Source organism: Ylistrum balloti, unplaced genomic scaffold (genome assembly GCF_031769215.1).
Source record: "Ylistrum balloti isolate Yb309-2 unplaced genomic scaffold, AGI_CSIRO_Ybal_v1 Utg370452, whole genome shotgun sequence".
Lineage (NCBI taxonomy): Eukaryota > Metazoa > Mollusca > Bivalvia > Pectinida > Pectinidae > Ylistrum > Ylistrum balloti.
The window spans coordinates 1,564,284-1,584,607 of record NW_026782300.1 but is presented as its reverse complement, the minus strand read 5'-3'; the positions used below and the strand labels follow the sequence as shown (position 1 = coordinate 1,584,607).

Genomic DNA, 20,324 nt, shown 5'->3' with positions numbered 1-20,324 from the left:
TAAACTAACTCCAATGTCTCTTTGATTTACAGAAGTTTTCAGAAATTGAAGTTCAGCCACATGTCCAAAACCAACAATCATTTCAGGTGAGCAAATTTGAGGTTGTATCCGTGACTACTGGTTTTTCCTTAGTCAGTTTTTATATAAATCTTATAGTATGAACACATTTCAAGTCATCTAAGTATTTATTCGGTGGCATTCCAACAACATAGCATAGCTATGTAAATGATTCTTTAGGTGTTTGAATCTATAGCGCTATTCTAATGCCAAATCTGGCTATACAGACAGATTTGGTCATATTAATATCAAGTTTTTTGCAGTATGTACAAAAGTCGTTTAACTACTTGCAAAATGGTTTACAGTTTACACACCTAAAGCATCATTTTAAGTGAACAGTTTCCAGTAGCGGAATGAGAAATAATCAATAATGACAAAACAATTTGAAAATCTAACTAAATACATACCGGTATATCAAATTATTCTTAAAGTACCGAAACGACTTGCCCCCTCCGCCAATTTTGCTGGTGTTCAAGTACCAGTTGGTGAACAGACATGTTGTTCAGAAATAGAATCATTAAATAGTAAATTATGATATTGGCTTAATAATAAAAAAAAACTCCATTGATTGAATGTCGTGAATGATATAAAAACAAACGAACTACCCTAAAGTATAACTGCATGACCTGTCAACTTGCATTGTCTTGTGATCGTGCAGCTGAAAGCTAACAAGTTGGCGGATATCGCAACATATACAACAACTGTCCGATTATGATAATCGTGTGGAATGCATAATTTAAAGTCGAGTAGTTCGCTCAATCAATTACACTTCACCAAGATTTATGTACAAATTATCTACAAGGCTTACATCAATCTGTTGTTTTGAGTTTTGAGCTGCCCGCCTTTTAGCGCCGCCTGGAGGATTTTTTAGGCTATCATAAATGTAAACTACGCTTTGCCTTTGATCCGGAATTTCGATATATATCACTCTATAATCTATAATTTAATGGGTTCTTTGACTATCATGGCAATTTATGATGAATCAAATTATTTTTACGATAATTCATAGAAAATATGATAACATTTAACATATATTATTAATTGTAATATTTGTATGAAATGGATTACTTGAAACGAATGCACCGTGTGTGCCGGAAGTAGAGTATGCAGATGTAAACACATACATTAAAAACCCAGATACGTACATAGGCTTGGTGTCGGTGAATATACTTCCAATGTGATTGATTGGTTCCTTTGATAACATTTAAATGTCCATTTTGTGAAAGATTTAAACGGAAATTCTGTCGAGCTGTCTATTTTACTGCAAACTTATCGAGGGTCATTAACACCTAAGATGTCTGACGACGTGGAAGATGTCTCATTTCTCCCAGGTCGGTATCATATCACTGCATGACAGATTGAAAGCTTTTATGGTTTATACTAAATACATATTGTTTGCCATGTTTGTCTCAACTGAACATGTGTTTCTTTCTAATGTATTACTTGTAAATAAAATACCCAATTAATTACTGCACTCAAGCAAATCACTTAATTAAAAAAAAGAAAAAAAAAACACCATAAAACAGTGTTTTCATGGAAATGTCGTATGAAAGAGCCATTGAGAAATATTGGTTGCCAATATCTTTACCCCCTAAAACTAGAAAAAAGGAAAGAAACGAATGACAGTTGATTGCATTTACTACACATCATCTTTTTAAAGAATGGCAGATCATGAATGGTAAAATGGATAGCTTGCTCTCACCTTTCTGCAAAGTAGACAAATGGTTTTAGTTCATATTCAGAATGCTTCACACATAAAAATACAGGGTCACCCATCCAACCACCTCAATTACTTGTGAGTAGTTCTTTCAGAATTCATTGTGACAGAAGATGAGGCTGAATTACATGTTAAACTATTATATAATGTGTTGCAGGTGACAGTCTCCACAGGAAATCTGTATATGAGCCATCTGTGAAACAAAAATGTCGACAGCTTGTCTTGGGTAAAGGTCGTGCTACAGCAATTGTTGTCGGCATTGGCGTTTTCATCCTAGTCATCACGATCATTGCAGCATTTGCCAGGCCTGGATCCCAGCCTCCGCAGCCCTGTTTCCAGCCCCAAGTTGCACCAACAACAGACCAAACACAGGTGTCCCCTAAACCCAATGAGACAAAGTACTTAGCGACCGATGGAGAAGTGTTTCCTTGGCAGCAGATAAGACTGCCCAGGTCTGTCATCCCCATGGAATATGATGTAATGATTCATCCAGATTTCATCCCAGAAAGAAAAACGTTCAAAGGCAGTGTCAAGATCAAGGCAGTGGTCTTGAAAAAGACTGAGATGATAATTTTCCATGTGAAAGATTTGACAATCACAAATGTCACAGTGCAGGTTCAACGCAAAGATGGGGGCATTCTGCGTAAGTGTGATGTGAAAATGCAATTGAAGTGTGAAGAACTTCAAATGTATGTTCTCCAGATGGCTGAAACACTGATGGAGGAGACAAGAGTTACAGTGACTTTGGAATTTGATGGCACACTGATGAAAAAACTATCTGGATTCTATCTTAGTAGCTACAAAACTCCAGAAGGAAAAGTAAAGTAAGTTTGGTACATGGTAGGTTTTTGTTTAATTTGCATATAGACTAAGGTAAGTAGGGTACTAGTGTATGTATAGTAATCAATATGTGTGTCCATGTATGAGTGGATGGTAAGAATGAGTCTGTGATATCTGGTATGCAAGATATCTCAGGAACCCTAAACAGTTCAAGTTCTTATTCACATCATACAGTATAGTACCTGATTAGAATTTGTTGGTCATTGGTCAAGGTTAAAGGTCAAAAGTAACCCTTGACCACTTTGGAAATAAGAGGCCTGTGTACAAGAAAGATATCTCTCAAACCACTGAACAGATTTGGTTTACAGTCACCCCATACAATATCCTACCATCAAGGTCTACACCTGATAAGATTTCGGACCACTTTGGAAATAAAAAGCTTGTATATAAAATAGGGGATGGATGTTGTATCTATATAAGCCCCTGCTCACTTTGTTGTTATTTCTTCAATTTTTTACGAAGACATGTATCTATCCTATTTGTGTGCAAACAGAATTATTAGGTCATCTGACTCAAAGGGTCATGATGACCTATAGTCATCATGCTTTGTCTGCTGTCCTCTGCGGTGCAATCTTGTCAAAAAAATTTGATACGGCAGCCAGGGAGGCCAATTTGTAACATGATTGCGCAATCATAGTTTTCCTGTGCAACACCTATTTCAAACTTCTTCTCAAGTTTCACCCGTGGCATTGAGCTCAAACTTGTCTGAAATGATCCTGAGCAAGTGTTGTTATTTTTGGGATATGTCAGAAATCCAAGATGGCTGCCATCTTGAAAAAACATATTTTAAACTTCTTCTCCAGTTCCACTGGTGCCATTGAGCTACAAATTCGTGGGAATGTTAAGGAAAAGTAGCCAACAAAGTGTTGTTAATTTTTGACCTTGTTGAAACTTTGATACAGCAGCCAGGGAGGCCAATTTGTAATATGATCGTGCAATCATGGTTTTCCTGTGTAAAACCTGTTTCAAACTTCTTTTGAAGTTTCACCAGTTGGATTGAGCTCCAACTTTACTGTAAAAAAAAAAAGGTAACACTTGTTACAGTTATCACCAAAACTACCATCTGCATCATGGAAGACAGCTTCTTAGTAAGATTTCATTCAAAGTAGAAAAGATAACTCTTTTCCCTGCTGCAAGTTTTTTTAGTCAGATGACCATTAAGGCCCATGGGCCTCTTGTTTGTAAATCTCTTCAAGATAATGTTTACTTGTTTTTCTCCACATCAAATGAAATTATGATTATGAAATGAAAATTTAAGTACATTGTACATGATCGATATTTTCAAATTTAATCTTACTCTCCGAAAAATGATTTCTACAACTGTTTTTTTCTTTTGCAGTATTCTGTTCTTTATTTGTTCTTGAGTGTCCATATTTCTTTTCCTTCAGTTTTTTGGGGTTAACAAAATGTATATATGTAATTGTAAGCTACCTGTATGATCATTGTTTCTAGTAAGGCTGAGGAGGCTTTTACTTCAACTTCCATAACAAATCAGTGTTCTCACACAGAAGAGATATATCTTGTTTTTCCTATGTAGAGTTACATTACTGCCAACATGTAGTTGGCCAGCACTTAATGATACAGTGTACAGTAATTTTAAAAGGATTTTTTCAAGTGGGACTGGAACACTGTTTTCAAAATTTTTACTGGTCCCTTAAGAAAGAGATATAACAAGAACGGTTCTCAAAATTAGAGTGTCCCACAACAAAATCATGAGTCCTAGACTCAGATATCAGAGTCCAAATACAAACTTTATCAGAGAACAATGAAGAAGAAATTTACGTGAATTTGTTTTTGATGAAATGCTCAATATTATTTTACTAGGTATCTTGGGACAACTCAGTTTGAATCGACAGGTGCAAGAGAGGCATTTCCTTGTTTTGATGAACCAGACATGAAGGCTAAATTCACAATGTCCATTGTTCGTGACAGGAATCAGATTTCACTGTCCAACATGCCACGCCTTACGTCAACTCCATACAATAAGTCAAATGGGCTCATTGTAGACAAGTTTCAGCAGAGTGTAGCTATGAGTACTTATCTTGTGGCTTTCATTGTGTGTGACTATGATAAAGTGAATGGAACCACAGAACAGGGTACAAAGGTGTGTACTGATATAAGCATGACATAAAGAGTACAGCTTGAGCAAGTTTCTATCATATTTCATTATTGTGAAACCGGCTTTGTGTCTATGTGATTTTAATGCCTGGTATATGTGGCCTATAGTGTAACTGATGTCTATTTTGTCCACCATGCATTCTGAAATAATGTCCTTTGTTTAGAACCTGTCAACAGTTTATGTCTATCCCATAGTGTCATAACATCACAATCTACACCACATCAGATTCTAGTCTGTATAGGAGCAAGGGAATTCATATGTTAGACAGTTCCTAGTTCTGCAGAACATATCTTTTAAGTAAATGAAGCCAAAGTATATCAAAGGCACAGATTATAATTGTTATACAGAGATTCTCAAAATATTCTTGTATCCTGTGGTCTTATGATTATTCTGCACAAGTAAGGATTTCATAGGATGCTTTTGAAGACAACTACAAAATCATTTACTTATGTTCCTATGGAAATCATTCACTTCAATTTACCATTTAGATAATGATATGACAGTTAACTTGCAGAAATTCTTTATAAAACTAGTCAGATCAATTACAAATTGCATGACCTTGATTGCATCATCACAGGTTTATGTTGTTATAAGCAGAACAGGATGAAACATTTGTGTAAATTACAAAATCAACAGAAAATAAGCCCAATGAAGAGAAAACATGGTAACTAAAGCAGAAATTGTATTGAACCACATTTACACTTGTGTATTTACCTAATGATCTATTAAAATCTGTGATCCAGTGACCTTTCAGTTCTGGATTTCCTGATGCACTATAAATAGATTTTTCGGCTTTGAGTATTCCTCACAATTTCACCTGTCCACACTGACCATAGGAGAGATATTTTGATGCTAACAGTAGTTTTAAAAGTCATAAGATGAAGTTCTTGAAAGGTACAGAACAGCCAGAAATTTTGCATTTTGGGAAAATACCCCTGTAGAATAGTTGTCAGGATACTTCACCATTAGATTTAAAATTAAAAATGTTTTAAGATAGACCACATTGTATATTTCTACTAACAATAATCCATGGAGCAATGGTTTTTTTAGTTAACACTACATGTACTTGATTTACACTCTATGGTGTCATTTTGAATTTCTGTTGTTTTAAATGCTATAAAATCATTTTTTGACATTTTTTTCAGTCACCCTTCATTAAATGCTTTTGTTTACTGTTACTGAAAAAATTGAATATCAGGTTGATAAAAATCTGGGTTTGTTTTGAAATAATTCACTCTTAGTTTATAACATACAACCTGAGATATTAGCCTTTAATGTGATTTTACTTCAAAATACTAATTAGATTGATGACTGATGTTATTTTTTTCTTCCATAAAGGTGAGTGTGTATGCTCCACCCCACCAGATTAACCAAGCACATTTTGCTCTTGACACAGCCATTAAAGTCCTCAACTTCTACAACAAGTTGTTTGGTATCAAGTATCCACTGCCTAAACAGGGTAGGTATGGGTGTATGCTTAGCCAGATACAATTAACACTGCCTCTTTAGAATGGGAGGCATTTGATAATCCAACATTATTTGTCGTGTTTAGTTGTCTTATGTGACACAGGCAATAGGATATGATTGATTAAACTAATGTGCAGCATTTGCTAACAATGCACAAAAGTGTGCAGCAATTTGATTGCTTACTTAAAAAAGGTTTAGAATGGTGTAGTATGTTAAGACCAGATCTTCTCTTTGTTGTATAAGGATTTAAAGAATGATTTTTCATCATTGGAACAGATCTTGTGGCCATTCCTGACTTTGCAGCAGGTGCTATGGAAAATTGGGGTTTGATCACCTATCGTCTGACAACCATTCTTTATGATCCAGAAGTGTCATCTGCTCGTGATCGACAGTATGTAGCCATAGTGATCGCCCATGAATTAGCTCATCAGGTAAACATCCATTCATGATGTCTTCCTCATTGTTTACATGACATTTGTTTTAGTTTTGAATTAATTCTTATAAAATACCAGTGTTTTTAGGTCAACAGGTATGAAGCATCCTTGAGGAAAAGGGTTCTTTAAACCCCTACCTTCTCCTGTAGGATTAAATGGATCTTGCCAAATTTGCTCTGAATCATTCTTGGGAGAAAGGAAATCAATTTTGTATAAGCAATAGTTCTCGAGGGGTGACCCAATAGGGGGAATAAAATTGTTTTAAATCCATCTTCTTCTGTAGATATATCAGAATTCTGTTCCAATTTGGTCTGAAACATGCTTGGAATGAGGGAAATCAGTTCTGTATAAATGGCAGATCTTGACTCCCTTGAATGGGAAGGGTGGGTCCAAAAAGCAAAATAGTGGAACATGTGGAAAGTGATAATTGGGTTTGCCCAAATTTGATCTGAAGCATTCTTTTATGAAGGAAAATCAATTTTGTATAAACATCAGGTCTCTGTTTCCTTGAGTAGAAGGGGCATGGCTCGATAGAGAAATAGAGCAAATTTTTGAAAATGCTCTTTCTTCAGTAGAAATATCAGGATTTTGTCCTTATGTCTGAAGTATACCTTGGTGAAGGAGAATAAAATCTGTATAAATGGTGGGTCTCAGCTCTCTGGGGGTGGGGCCAAATAGTGGAAAAAGATCTAAAGTTTACATAGTTGAAAGGAACCTTATTTTGTGTCAACCAGGAGTCTGACATCTGAGAAAGGGGAAATTTAAGTTCTTAAAATCCTTCTTCCATACAAGGATATTGTCAAGTTTGGTTTGAAGCAAATTTTATGAATAGTGAATCTGACTTCTATTTGACCACAAGGCCAGGACTCAATAGAAAAATTATTTCAGAAATAATTTGTGATATATTTGAAAATCTTAGTTAAATGACTGAATAGCTGAATGAGGCATCTTGTTTTAGAGATTAACAAGCCTCCCAAGTCTGTTTGGAGTTAATAATGGAATTTGGTATATAAATGATATACCTGAATGCTCAAATTTTTCACTTACATAATAATTCTTTCATTATGCAGCTTTTTGTTTTTGGTATTTGACAGTGGTTTGGAAATCTGGTGACCTTGAAGTGGTGGAATGACCTTTGGTTGAATGAAGGTTTTGCATCCTTTGTTGAGTATTTAGGTGCCAACAAAACTGACCCTTCCTTCTCAATGGTAGGTCCTTTTTTGATACAATCTGTCTTTTATTTTGATACTATCATATTCATTAATATGTGATTAATAATAAGTCAATGGTGCAGGCATCATACTTCATACTGTCATGATTGGCTACACATAGGACAAATAGTCCTGCTACAGATATTAGGTGGTTTTATAGAAGACATTCATATAGATTCTTCCAACATTTCTTTCAGTAGTGTATTATGAAACTATTTAAAACAGTCAATGAGAAAATAACTGAAGTTGCCTTCTCTGATGTGATTACGTTACAATAGGAGCCTTGATGTTTCTCACTTATTCAGTTTTTAGCTCACATGGCCTAAAGCGCCAAGTGGGTTTAAACCATGCTGTGGCGTCTGCCATCCGTCAGGCTATCTGGCATCATCTTTTCCACTCAAACAACTTCTTCTCATTAACCAACAGTCGAAATGTTTTGGTATTTGGCTGATGGATTGCTGGAAGCCTGACAAAGTTTGTGAAAAGAAATGACCTTGAACTATACTCAAGGTCACAGGGGGTCGAATTTGTCAAAACCTTTAAACCACTTCTTCTGACTAATTAAAAGGTGCAGAAGCATGGTGTTTTCAATGATAGGTTTCTATGATAAAGCCCAACAAAGTTTGTGAAAATAAATGACCTTGACCCTTATTCAAGGTCACAGGGATTAGATTTGATGAAACCTGTAAAAAACTTCCATCAAATAAACCAAATGTCTGAGAATTAGGATATTTAGTGGAAAGGTGTTTCGAGGTCAAAGCACAACAAACTTTGAGAAAGAAAAGAAATAGCATTTACCTATAATTCAGATCATAATTGTGGCTATTTAGAGTTGATTATTAGAAGCTGTTTATTGTGGAAATTGATTAAAATTTATTGGATGTGCCCAGTCTCAATGCCAATGGTGTATGTCAATATATTTGTGATAACATTGATCCGACTTTTGATGAACATGGAATACCAGGTAAGCTATGCAGGCCCATTGGGTCTCTTGTTGGCTGTGCCTTTAAGTAAATAGACACCCTTAAACTTGTGACCATGCCATTTTTCAATGATACTATTTTTGGTTGTCCATTCAGGTGAATAGCCACCCTCACATTTGTTTCCTTGCCATTTTTCAATTATACTGTTTTTGGCCATTCCTTAATTTGAATTGACACTGATAACAATATCCAATCAAACTTGAAAGAATTATGTACACATTTCCCAACATGTACCATACTCAAACTGATTGATACACATAAAACTTATGTGGTTTAAGATGGAACAGTTTGTACTGAGTGACCTGATGAGAGCGATGTCTAGGGACTGCGTCCAGAGCTCACACCCCATTACAGTGGATGTTAAGGATCCTGCTCAGATTGATGAACTCTTTGACGCCATCTCCTACAGCAAGGTAACATCCTGTCGTGTTGGAGTACCCATCTCATACCAACTTTTTAGGGTACAACTAACAGGTATAGACTTATTGTTATCACCTTTCAGACAAAACTTCTTTTCACTGTTCTTCAGTTCTATTATCCAGTTTGTTCCAATGACTTTGCCACGACCCCCTAGCAGAAAGTAATATACTGTAAGTTTCATACTACTACCAAATGTCGAGGCTTTCTTCTAATGTTGAAATAAATGTTGATAGTCTTTCTTTAGAGGACATCTTTAATCTGTACATTTTGTTCATAACTTTTAATGTTAAAATGTTTCTTTTCTTAATTTAGGGAGCCTCCTTAATTCGTATGCTAAGTGACTTTATGGGACAGGAAAAATTTCAGGATGGAATTAAGAAATACCTCAATACATATAAATATGGCAATGCAAGAACAGAAGACTTATGGGATATCCTCACTGTAAGTAAAAAATCTACAGAACCATGACATGTGACCCAGGTATTAGCTTTTCACCTGTTTGTATGTCTTAACTTAAAGTTAGCATATTGGTAAGGAGTACTTCATAACCAATACATGTAGAATAATCTAATCTTTCAACATTTACCAGACATGTGAAAACTGAGAGGCATTTCACATGACAGAAAAATGCCATGAATTTTGTGAATCGTGATATCCAGTAATTTCTACATTTGTGTTCTCACTTGCTCTTGGGATTTTCTGTATAAAAGTTGAGATAAAATGGATTTTGAAGAAAATTAAATTTGAAAGTTTTTGTTTTCTTAATGGCTGAAATGAACCTGTTCCTTTTCACATGAATTCAATATTTCCAGGGCTTCACTCAGATTAATGTCTCAACAACAATGGACACCTGGACCCAGCAAATGGGTTACCCTGTCATCACAATGAACCATACAGGAGAGTTTGTACAGGTTACACAAGAGCGATTCCTTATTGACTCAGATGTGAAGGCAAATGAAAAATACCCAAGTCCTTTCAAGTAAACACATATATTTAAAATTTGCTCAATGTACATGTACATAAATGATTTTGGTACTTAGAGTTGAGAATTACTTAGGTGATTAAGAACGTACAGAAAATAATCAGAATTTTACAGATCTATAGAAACCATTTATCTGTGGTCGGAAAAAAAGTAATGAAAAAATTAATTGAATGTAGATAAACTAATGTAAAATAAAATTACAATCGAAAGTGCGATATTAAAAAGACATTTGTATCTTTTGACAGTTACAAGTGGAATATACCATTCAGGTATGCAGTAGCAAAATCGAGTAGTATCTCCAATCAACTTATCACCATACATCCAGACTCTGGAGGTCAGTACAAGTTTGTTGTTTACCTTGTAGAGATTGGTACAATATAGGGCTCTCGCAGTTATAGAATTTCAGCACCAGGTACCCGACCTTTGTAACTAAGCTGGTACTTGATAACCTGTAATTTGAGGGTCCGCTAGAGTTCAGAATTCAAAAGTAGTAAAAAATACTGATTTGTGGAAGTTTAGTGAATGAAACCTTTCAAATCATCCTAGCACTGCTAGCTGTTACTTGGTATATACTTTAATGTCAGCCATCTTTATCTCATCACTCAATTTGTCCCAGTATTCAGGGTTTATTGTGTAGTGTATATGCTTTGGTATACGACCAGAACCACACAATAGATTACACAATAAAGGTACATGACATATTTGATGAATTAACAATTCATTGTTCACAATTCGTTTGATACCCTTCTTAAACAACTGGAAATACCTCAATATCTGTATAGCTTTTGGATGTTTGACGTGATGGCAAGCTCAAGACCAAAATAGTTTGTGTTTTCATGGGTACCTGGGTACCCGAAACAGTCCAAGTAGACATGTAGTTTGGATGTGTACAGCTTCAGAGCGAATACAATTTTCTCTCACCCAGGACAGGTGTATCCAAACTTCACTAGTGTCAGATTTCATTTGTGTGTACAGCTATAGAAACACCAGCTATTGTCATTAGTAATTACTTTTACGGTATAGTTGATAAGTTTCACATGGATATTTTTGCTATTTTATGGTACATTAACATGATTGCAAAATCTTAATCTATGACTGATGTGATACCTGTGTACTGCATATTCTTTTACATCCAGATCTTGAAATTTCAATTTGTTTAAGTATGATTCAGTAGTTAATAGAAAACTTTTACCCCTGAAAATTCCCAGCTTATTGGTTAAGATCAGAGTCAATTTAATTTCAAGCTTTACATCATCTACACTACAGGTTTTACTGCAACAGCTTTATAAGGAATTGATGGTCATGTTAGAAGTAATGAGTAGACCTACTTTAGCTTTATATACAATGTTTATTATAATAATGAAGTGTTGATTTCATTTGCAGTTAAGTTCCAGGCAGATCATGATCAAGTGAAATGGATGAAAGGAAATTATGGGATGTTCGGGTACTACCGTGTCAACTATGAGGAGAGAAACTGGCGTGCTCTCATAAAACAACTCACTGATAACCACACAGTATGTTATGAAGAGTAAAATCTTCTTAAGATCTCTCATTACAAAACACTAAATCACCATTGATTTGCAACATAAATTTGGATTCTCGAACAAGATATTCTAAACTAGAGTCAAAATGATTGTACATACTACTTTGTTTTGATAAATTTCTTCTTTATAAACAATGTTATGGGGCTAGCGCACCTCCCCATCTAGAATGGATTGATTTAAATTATAAACTTTGTTTTCCTCATTTGCTTGTTAGGTTGCAGAATTTTGACCTTTAGCATCAATTATGAATCCTAGATTAACGAAAGGTTGCAGAATTTTGACCTTTAGCATCAATTATGAATCCTAGATTAACGAAAGGTTGCAGAATTTTGACCTTTAGCATCAATTATGAATCCTAGATTAACGAAACGGCTTTATCATGCAGTTAAATTATTTGTTTGGTTCTACTGATAGTTTGTGATTCTAAATTTGTATGGAAAAGTGCTACCTATGTATTCACCTGTGTTTATTTTGTAATTTCTTGAATTGTGAGAGATCAGATGGTTTAACTTATTTCTGGTCTAAATGAGGAAGAGATGACAGGAATATGTCTTTCGATTCTCTCTTGACTTTCTTGTTATTTTCCTGAATACTCCTACACCACATCATTCATGCTTGATATAATCTTGGTTGTCATGTTTTCAGGTGTTTTCTGCTGCCGACAGAGCTGGTTTAATAGATGATGTATGCTACTTGGCAAGGTAATGCCTATTATGATGATATATGAATAAAAATTGGTATTTCATATGATTATGTTAAATGTTATAGAGTGTATTTTGAAAACTGTTTTTGATACAACAGTAAGTGATTTTGATTGATGCCATCAGGCTGCCAAAATAATAATGATAATAATAATTGGCTTCATTTATTCTTATAATGAGCAAAATGCTAGTCTTACATATGGTCAGAAAGATAATATACAATATTTACAAATAAAATTACTAAATACTTATCACAACGAAGTAAAATATAGCAACAGGGATAGGGAGATATCATTCCGTATAAAATGTCTTTACAGATTTTTTTCTTAAAAGCTAAAAGAGAAGTAGAATTTCACACATCATTTGATAAAAGATTCCATGTAAGAGCTCCCTGGTAATTGAAAGAGTTTCTAAAAATATTTTGGGAAATGGCAAGTAAAAAAGATGTGAAGAGGAAGATCTTGTATATCTACTTTGAACATCAAACAAATTAAGTACAAAAATTCAACCTTTGTGGAGTTAAATTATTAAGGACTTTGTACATTTAGATAGCTTGGTTGTATAAAATTTAATTACAAAAAGGCAACTAATTGCAGGCAGGTTAGGGAAATCACAGTTTAAAATAATTCTTGCTGCTCTCTTCTAGTTTTGTAATATCCTTTTTGGCACTGTTGCCCCAGACAGTGGAGCAATAACCCATGTGTGGGTTAATAAACCAATTATAAAACATCACACTAGATGAATGACTTATAAATGGTCTCTAATTTTTCATCTGAAAAAATTGAGATATATTTTTTACAGATATTGACAAATTGATGGTCCCAGTGGAGAAAGTTATTTATCGATACTCCAAGAATGTTGTCATTATTTACATTATCAATATTTACTTCATCCTCAAATAGTATGGACAATAATGTTTATCAATTCTGTTATGATATTTGCTCACTGGATTGATTAATTCTGTTATTGAAATATGCATTACAGCTTTTGAATGATTGCATTTCAGAGCTAAGAAAGTATCACAAGCTCTTGCATTAGATATGACAAAATACCTGGTAAAAGAAGAGGATTATCTCCCTTGGAGTGTGGCACTTGATTGTCTGAATTACATTGGAGAACGTCTCCGAAGCAAAGCTGTTTATGACAAGCTTCAGGTTTGCAGTTGATTGTATCATCATATTTAAACTTCATTATTGTTGTTCTGACTAAAAACATTCTGGTGCTTAATATTTTGTGGTAAATACAAAGATCAAACATCATGTATAGATGTGTGTATCGTGTGGAAAAATACATGATGGATGTTTATTTTGTTTGGTTGAGATTAAAAGTGAGTGGTGTAAGTTAGATATATGAAATGAAAATTAGGAATACTTCAGTCTGTTTGTTATATTGTAGAAATACACTGTAAATTTGATGTCCCACTCGCTGTCAAGGCTTGGCTGGCAGGACACTGGACTACAACTGGACAAGTAAGGACAATTTAGTGTGCTGTCTTTTTGTTGATGACTTTTTATATATGGCAATGTGCAATTACTGGTATGTAAGGGAAAAATAAGAAATTTAAAAATAAGTGGTAATAAATGTCATACCAGGTATCTAACATCATTGTCAAAGCATTGATCATGACATTCACCACTCACATGCCAACTCCATTAAGAATAATTACGTAATTAAAACACAAAAGATTGTAACCCTGTCTCTTAATCAACCAAGACGTTCCTCACCTCTGATGTATATAAGTGAAGACACACTGCCTTTGTTTCTTATTAACCAATTTATTTGTACATTTACTTGGCATCATGCAAAAAAAATGTTATCATGCATTGCATGACTAAATGAAATCAATTTTCCAAATTTATTTAGAAATAAGTCCCTGCCTGGTAAAAAGCCCACTAATTTACATTACTACAGTACCAACAATTGTTTTATTGTTCTATGATAGCCCACCACCTGATTTTGGGTACAATTAAGAGTACTGTATGGGTTCTCAGAGCTCAACTGTAATACTGTATATTTGGTAATATTTGTGTGCTATTTAATTTTGCTAAGTTTTCAAAAAATGTCACGAAATTACATACCCAGCAAACATTTATTGACAGAGAATCAAAATATATGGAAATCTATGTTAAGTGCATGTATACATGGATACGAGAAATATAATCCCTGTGAACTAGCACAAAATTGGACAAACACCCAAATATTAGCCCTGTGAGATTTAAAAATCTATACAGTATACAAAGTACAGTACCCCATACACCTTTCTTGGTATGCAAAAAACCTCTATCAACTTGATTACCAGATAGTCACAAAATCTTTATCATATATTCTTTTCTCTGATACATTAATAACAAATTCTTAATGATTTTCAACAGTTTGTCTAACAGGAAGATGAGTACGTATTTCTAATGAACACATGACTTTGCCTTTTTTTCTCTTTACACATATTACCAGATTTCTGCGGTCAGTTCTAATTAACCAAGCATTAGCCTTCGGACATAAACCAACAATTGAATATGGCAGAAACTTGTTTGAGAACTGGATGTACCGTGAAGGAAAGTGAGTCAATTAACTGTATATCTTACTGTATTTTACCGAAATAAGCCCCCACACCCAGTTCAAAAAAGACTGTCAAAAGAGGGGAGTGGGCTTATTTGCGGGCAACCCCCCCCCCCCTGTTCACGAGATGTACGTGTGTCCGCCATCTTGGATTTTTCGTCATAAGGAATGATAACTTGGCCTATCTGTCATCAAAAATAACCCAAAGACGAAAATAGGATCAATAATTTTATTAACAATATAACAAAACATACTAAATAGTTAGGTAAGTTAATTTTGAACGTTGTAAACTATCTTTCATTTGTGATTCATTTGCATTTCAGTTTATGATGAAAACAAATTTGTTAAAGTTAAATTTAAAGAATATTAATAATAAACAAATATGTATTTAAAACCCAGTCTGTTTTGTGAAAAGTTGATTACCATGAGCTTTTTGTGATGTGGGAATCGCGAAAATAGGATTTATAGTTGCTACATATTTTTCCAGTGATCACCATGGTAACACTGATGGAATTTGACCAGTATTTGGTATGAGGCAGTTATGGGGATCTTGCTTTATGTAAATCTGTCCTTTCTGTGTATGTGATGATGTAGCTGGAATAATACTTTAAGTGTTGTGATGCAGGGTGAACGTTAACTTGAAGAGTGTGATCTACCGAGCCGGGGTGCAGTACGGTGGTCTACCTGAATGGGATTTTATCTGGAAAAAGTATCTCAACGCTCAGGTGCCATCTGAGAAACACAAACTGTTGATCACACTTTGTCGCACACAAGACACCAACCACCTGGCAAGGTATAGTTCTAGTTTTTGTTTAAGTGTTTTTTGAAATGATTTTGTCTGTTATGTTTATAGCCCCATGAAAAGCCAAGGTCAATTTGAGCTGGCATCTCCATGTAGTAGCTGGTGGCTACTTCTCTGAACAGCATGTGAGAGGTCCAGCATATGTCATCCAGAGAGTGTCTTTCCCGAGGACACAACCACATTATCACAAACCAGTCTGTTTCTCTCCTGAGAAACACAAACAGCCATAGGGAGGGAGCATCAAACCACACAACTCAGATCTTCACCAGAGGTTACAGTCTACAGACTTAGCTATCGCGGCTCCTTTGTAGAACCAAAATATTGTGCTAACATATTATCATTTGTGGAAAAATGAGATGAAGTTTATGATAATATTTCATATTATATATTGCTTGAAGTTCTTTTGATTGAACCATTTAATACTGTAAAACCATTAAAAAAAAACTCTGTAAAGAGGGGGAAATTCTTTTTAAGATAGTTGAATTAAGATCAGAAAGGAAGCAGAGTAGAATGAAGGGAAAACAAATGGTTTTAACAGCCTACAGAGTGTATCAGTTTGTATCATTAATATATGTATAGCTATAGATATGCCATTAGTGATGGAGGTGAGAAAGCCCTTCATTATCAAAATAAATTAATAATGGGTGAAAACTTGACAAACAAAATAATAATATCAAGATTATAGTTAGAGATTTGATGTCCTATATCCCTTATCAGCCCAAGAGTTATGATATCAGCCAGAGGGCTGAGATCAGGACTCAAGGGCCAATTAGCGATATGATATCAAAATGACCATATAATAGTTTTTTTTTTCTCATCATTTTTAAACCCCGAAAGGAGAGCATATAGTCGCAACTTTGTCTGTACGTTGGTTTGTTCATCTGTTTGGCCGTCAGTCCATCATACTTTTGTCCAGAGGATATCACAAATACTGTTAGAGGTATCAACATAAAACTTCATAGGTAGATAGATCTCAACAAGGAAAAGTGCAGTGCACAAGAACCATCACTCCCTTTACACAATTTAGGAGTTATTGCCCTTTGTTATTTTTCATCATTAAATTTTGTCTGGAGCATAACACAAAAACTATAAGACGTATCAACATGGAACTTATAGCATTTATTTAGGTAGCATCCATCGGTTCTACCAATTCTTCTGTCTTTATAAACAAACCACACAAATACAAAAATCTTTTTTAATAAATCATTTAATCAACATTATAACAACAATGATTCACAATTTACCGATACTCATTGATATCCATACTTACCTGTTTATCTTCACCCGTGTATCGTGCAGATGTATCATTAAGAAGTAAAACCATTCTGGAAACGGCACCATACAGAAATTTCATCGGGGTTCTGAAATATTTTTCGTAAGAAAAATAAAAAGCATTTCTTCCAGGCCAACAATATTTATGTTCAAATCAGACAGCAATAAACAGAAGCAACAAAAATAAAAATTTGCGAGGGGGTGAGATATCACTTTCTAGGGGGTGTGATATCACTTTCTAGGGGGTGAGATATCACTTTCTAGGGGGTGTGATATCACTTTCTAGGGGGTGAGATATCACTTTCTAGGGGGTGTGATATCACTTTCTAGGGGGTGTGATATCACTTTCTAGGGGGTGTGATATCACTTTCTAGGGGGTGTGATATCACTTTATCACTTTCAAGGGGGTGTGATATCACTTTCTAGGGGGTGAGATATAATTTTCTAGGGGGTGTGATATCACTTTCTAGGGGGTGAGATATCACTTTCTAGGGGGTGTGATATCACTTCAGGGAGCGTGATACACAGACAATATTTTGTTATTTTAACATCATTTTAATGTTGATATTTAAATTTTTTTTTCAACTTTGATTTTAAGGAAAAAATAGTGTTATGGTTCTTTGTTAAATCTTAACATCAAAATATTGTTATGATTTTTGATGTTAAAATGATGTCAGATTATGTTATTTATTCTGATGTTAAATATTTTTTATGTTATTTTAGCGTTAGAGAATGACCAAGGACATTGGTCTTCTAGTAGTGTTCTATAGTGGTGGCAGCTTCACTTATATCACACTGTATTTGGTATTTAAGACCAGTTAAGTTAAAAAATTACATGGAAAAAAAAAATTTGGGAAATGTTTTTATTTGAATGCTTAAGATTATTGGTTATTTTTTTAACATATCAAACTATTTTCACTCTGATAAAATTTATTGATTATAACATATTCCTGGTATGATTGCAAATTCAAGCTAACATATAGTAATGGCCTTTCTATTGTAAACTATGTGATCACAACTTAAAAACTGATTTTGTTTTCGCCTATGATTCTGACATTGTACAATGGAATGTGGGTTATCAGGCTTTTAGAAGAAGCTGCTAAAGGAGTAAATATCCGTCACCAAGATCTGACTACAGTAGTGAGTGTCGTGTCCATTAATACCAATGGACAAATTCTGGCCTGGAGATTCGTACAGCGAAACTGGAAAAACTTTGTGAAATGGTGAGAATAAATGAAAAAAATTTCATGTTTCCCTACATTATTACAATATTCTAAAAACTAAAAAAAAAAAACAAGTCAACCTCTAAAATAAACCTATTCTAAAAATAAACTTGGAGTGTCTTTCATAAATGAGCCTGCATTGTGCTGTGTCTCTTTTTGAGCTTAAAGGGTATTCATAGTTAAGTTTTTTGGCAGATTATTGCCTTGATCACTAAAGATAAATACATATATGGATAATGTTTAGTATATCAACAGGGTTTTTTCTGTGTTGATATTTGCAAATGAAAAATAACTGATAAGTCATAATTCAAATGTATTTTAATGGATTCGGCTGTAAAACTACTTTCGTTTTTATGTGGTCTAGGTTTGGAAGTTCTTCATTTATCCTGCCCTCCCTAGTGAAGAGCACCACCTCATCTTTTTCAACTGAGTATGATTATGAAGAGGTATGAATTGATTTCCAAATGTTTAATTCTATTTTTATATATTACATACATTTTACAAATCTTTGAGGTTTTGGCTGATTGGATTCTATCCAATATGTTAGTGTCAGTCAATTGCTTTCTGCTCCTCTCTTTCTCAAGACTTTCAGTATTTTTTGTGAAATGGATTGTATGTATCTACAATTCATTGATGCTATTGACACAGACATTGCAATAATAGCATTCCTAATTGGATGCAATTGGTTCTACCTGTATTTTAATTGATGGCTTGAAACAGAAAATGAGAGAAATATTTGGAGAAAGAGTTCTTTGCTTATCCAATATGCCTTCCTGGTGTAAAACTTGGCATAGATAATAATAATCTACACCGTCACTGCCGTAGCTCATCCACCAATGAAGCTCAATCTCTTTTATGTAAAAAAAAATGAAGTTTGAGAATATAACCATTGTGTATTTTGCCATCTTCATAAAAACAATGTTTGTAAAGCTGTAAAAATGTAATATGATTTTATTTTTGTTAATTTAGTAAATACTTTTTACCCATGAATTCATATGTCCTTGCAATAATGAATAGATAACAATTAACAAGAATTTCAATACCAGTGGATTTCATGTTCAATACTGGTGGATTTCAAGTTCAATACTGGTGGATTTCATGTTCAATACTGGTGGATTTCATGTCCAATACTGGTGGATTTCATGTCCAATACTGGTGGATTTCATGTTCAATACTGGTGGATTTCATGTTCAATACTGGTGGATTTCATGTTCAATACTGGTGGATTTCATGTTCAATACTGGTGGATTTCATTTCAATACTGGTGGATTTCATGTTCAATACTGGTGGATTTTAAATACTAGTACTGGTGGATCTCATGAATTGAATATATCAATAAAATTAAGTAACAATCAACATGTATTTTCTTTTAGTTCGAGCCCAACAAAAAGATATGATTTTTGTTGTTGGTTTGATTATGTACCCGATATTGATTACCTTGAATAGCTACTGACAATCTTTCATGTTTACTTACTGTGTATTTTATATCTGTAGGTGTCAGCATTCTTCAAAGCCCATGATTCTTCATCCGTCAGCATGTCTGTAGCCTCAAGTCTAGAGAACATCCAGATGAATATTGGTTGGCTAGAAAACAATGAAGACATTGTTACCAACTGGCTGCATAATTCCAAAAATATTCTACCTGACAATAGATAAATGTTTAATGGAGAGAGGAACAAATTTTATTTAACATCATTACTGATTTATTTCTAAAATCTTCTACAGGAAAATTGTGCTATAGGGATATTGTCAAAAAATTGCAGAAAGATAAAATTAAAAAAAAAAAAACTATACTAGTATTCCCTCAAAAATGTTCAAGTGTTACTCTTTGATAATGATGAACATCTCAGCCAAAATAAAATATTCTTGGCTTATTTGGTGTCAGAAAAAAACCCCAAAAAAACAAGAAATTAAAGTTATATTTTAGTGTAAATTGTATATTTCCTGTTTTTAAATACACTTTTATTCAGTGGTCGTGGATGGTTAAATATTGTTT

General features: G+C 34.2%; 1 protein-coding gene across 1 annotated transcript; it reads left to right on the top strand.

The window, feature by feature from the left end:
* Window positions 1-1,351: 1,351 nt before the first annotated feature.
* Window positions 1,352-19,984, top strand: LOC132555073 (endoplasmic reticulum aminopeptidase 1-like). Its single transcript, XM_060219413.1, has 19 exons — window positions 1,352-1,388; window positions 1,932-2,598; window positions 4,439-4,718; window positions 6,072-6,192; window positions 6,477-6,631; window positions 7,729-7,842; window positions 9,107-9,241; window positions 9,561-9,689; window positions 10,061-10,227; window positions 10,476-10,564; window positions 11,596-11,744; window positions 12,420-12,475; window positions 13,482-13,629; window positions 13,871-13,944; window positions 14,927-15,031; window positions 15,657-15,824; window positions 18,188-18,328; window positions 18,693-18,774; window positions 19,823-19,984. The coding sequence occupies exons 1-19, from the start codon at window positions 1,352-1,354 to the stop codon at window positions 19,982-19,984; spliced, it is 2,979 nt and encodes a 992-aa protein (XP_060075396.1).
* Window positions 19,985-20,324: the final 340 nt, after the last annotated feature.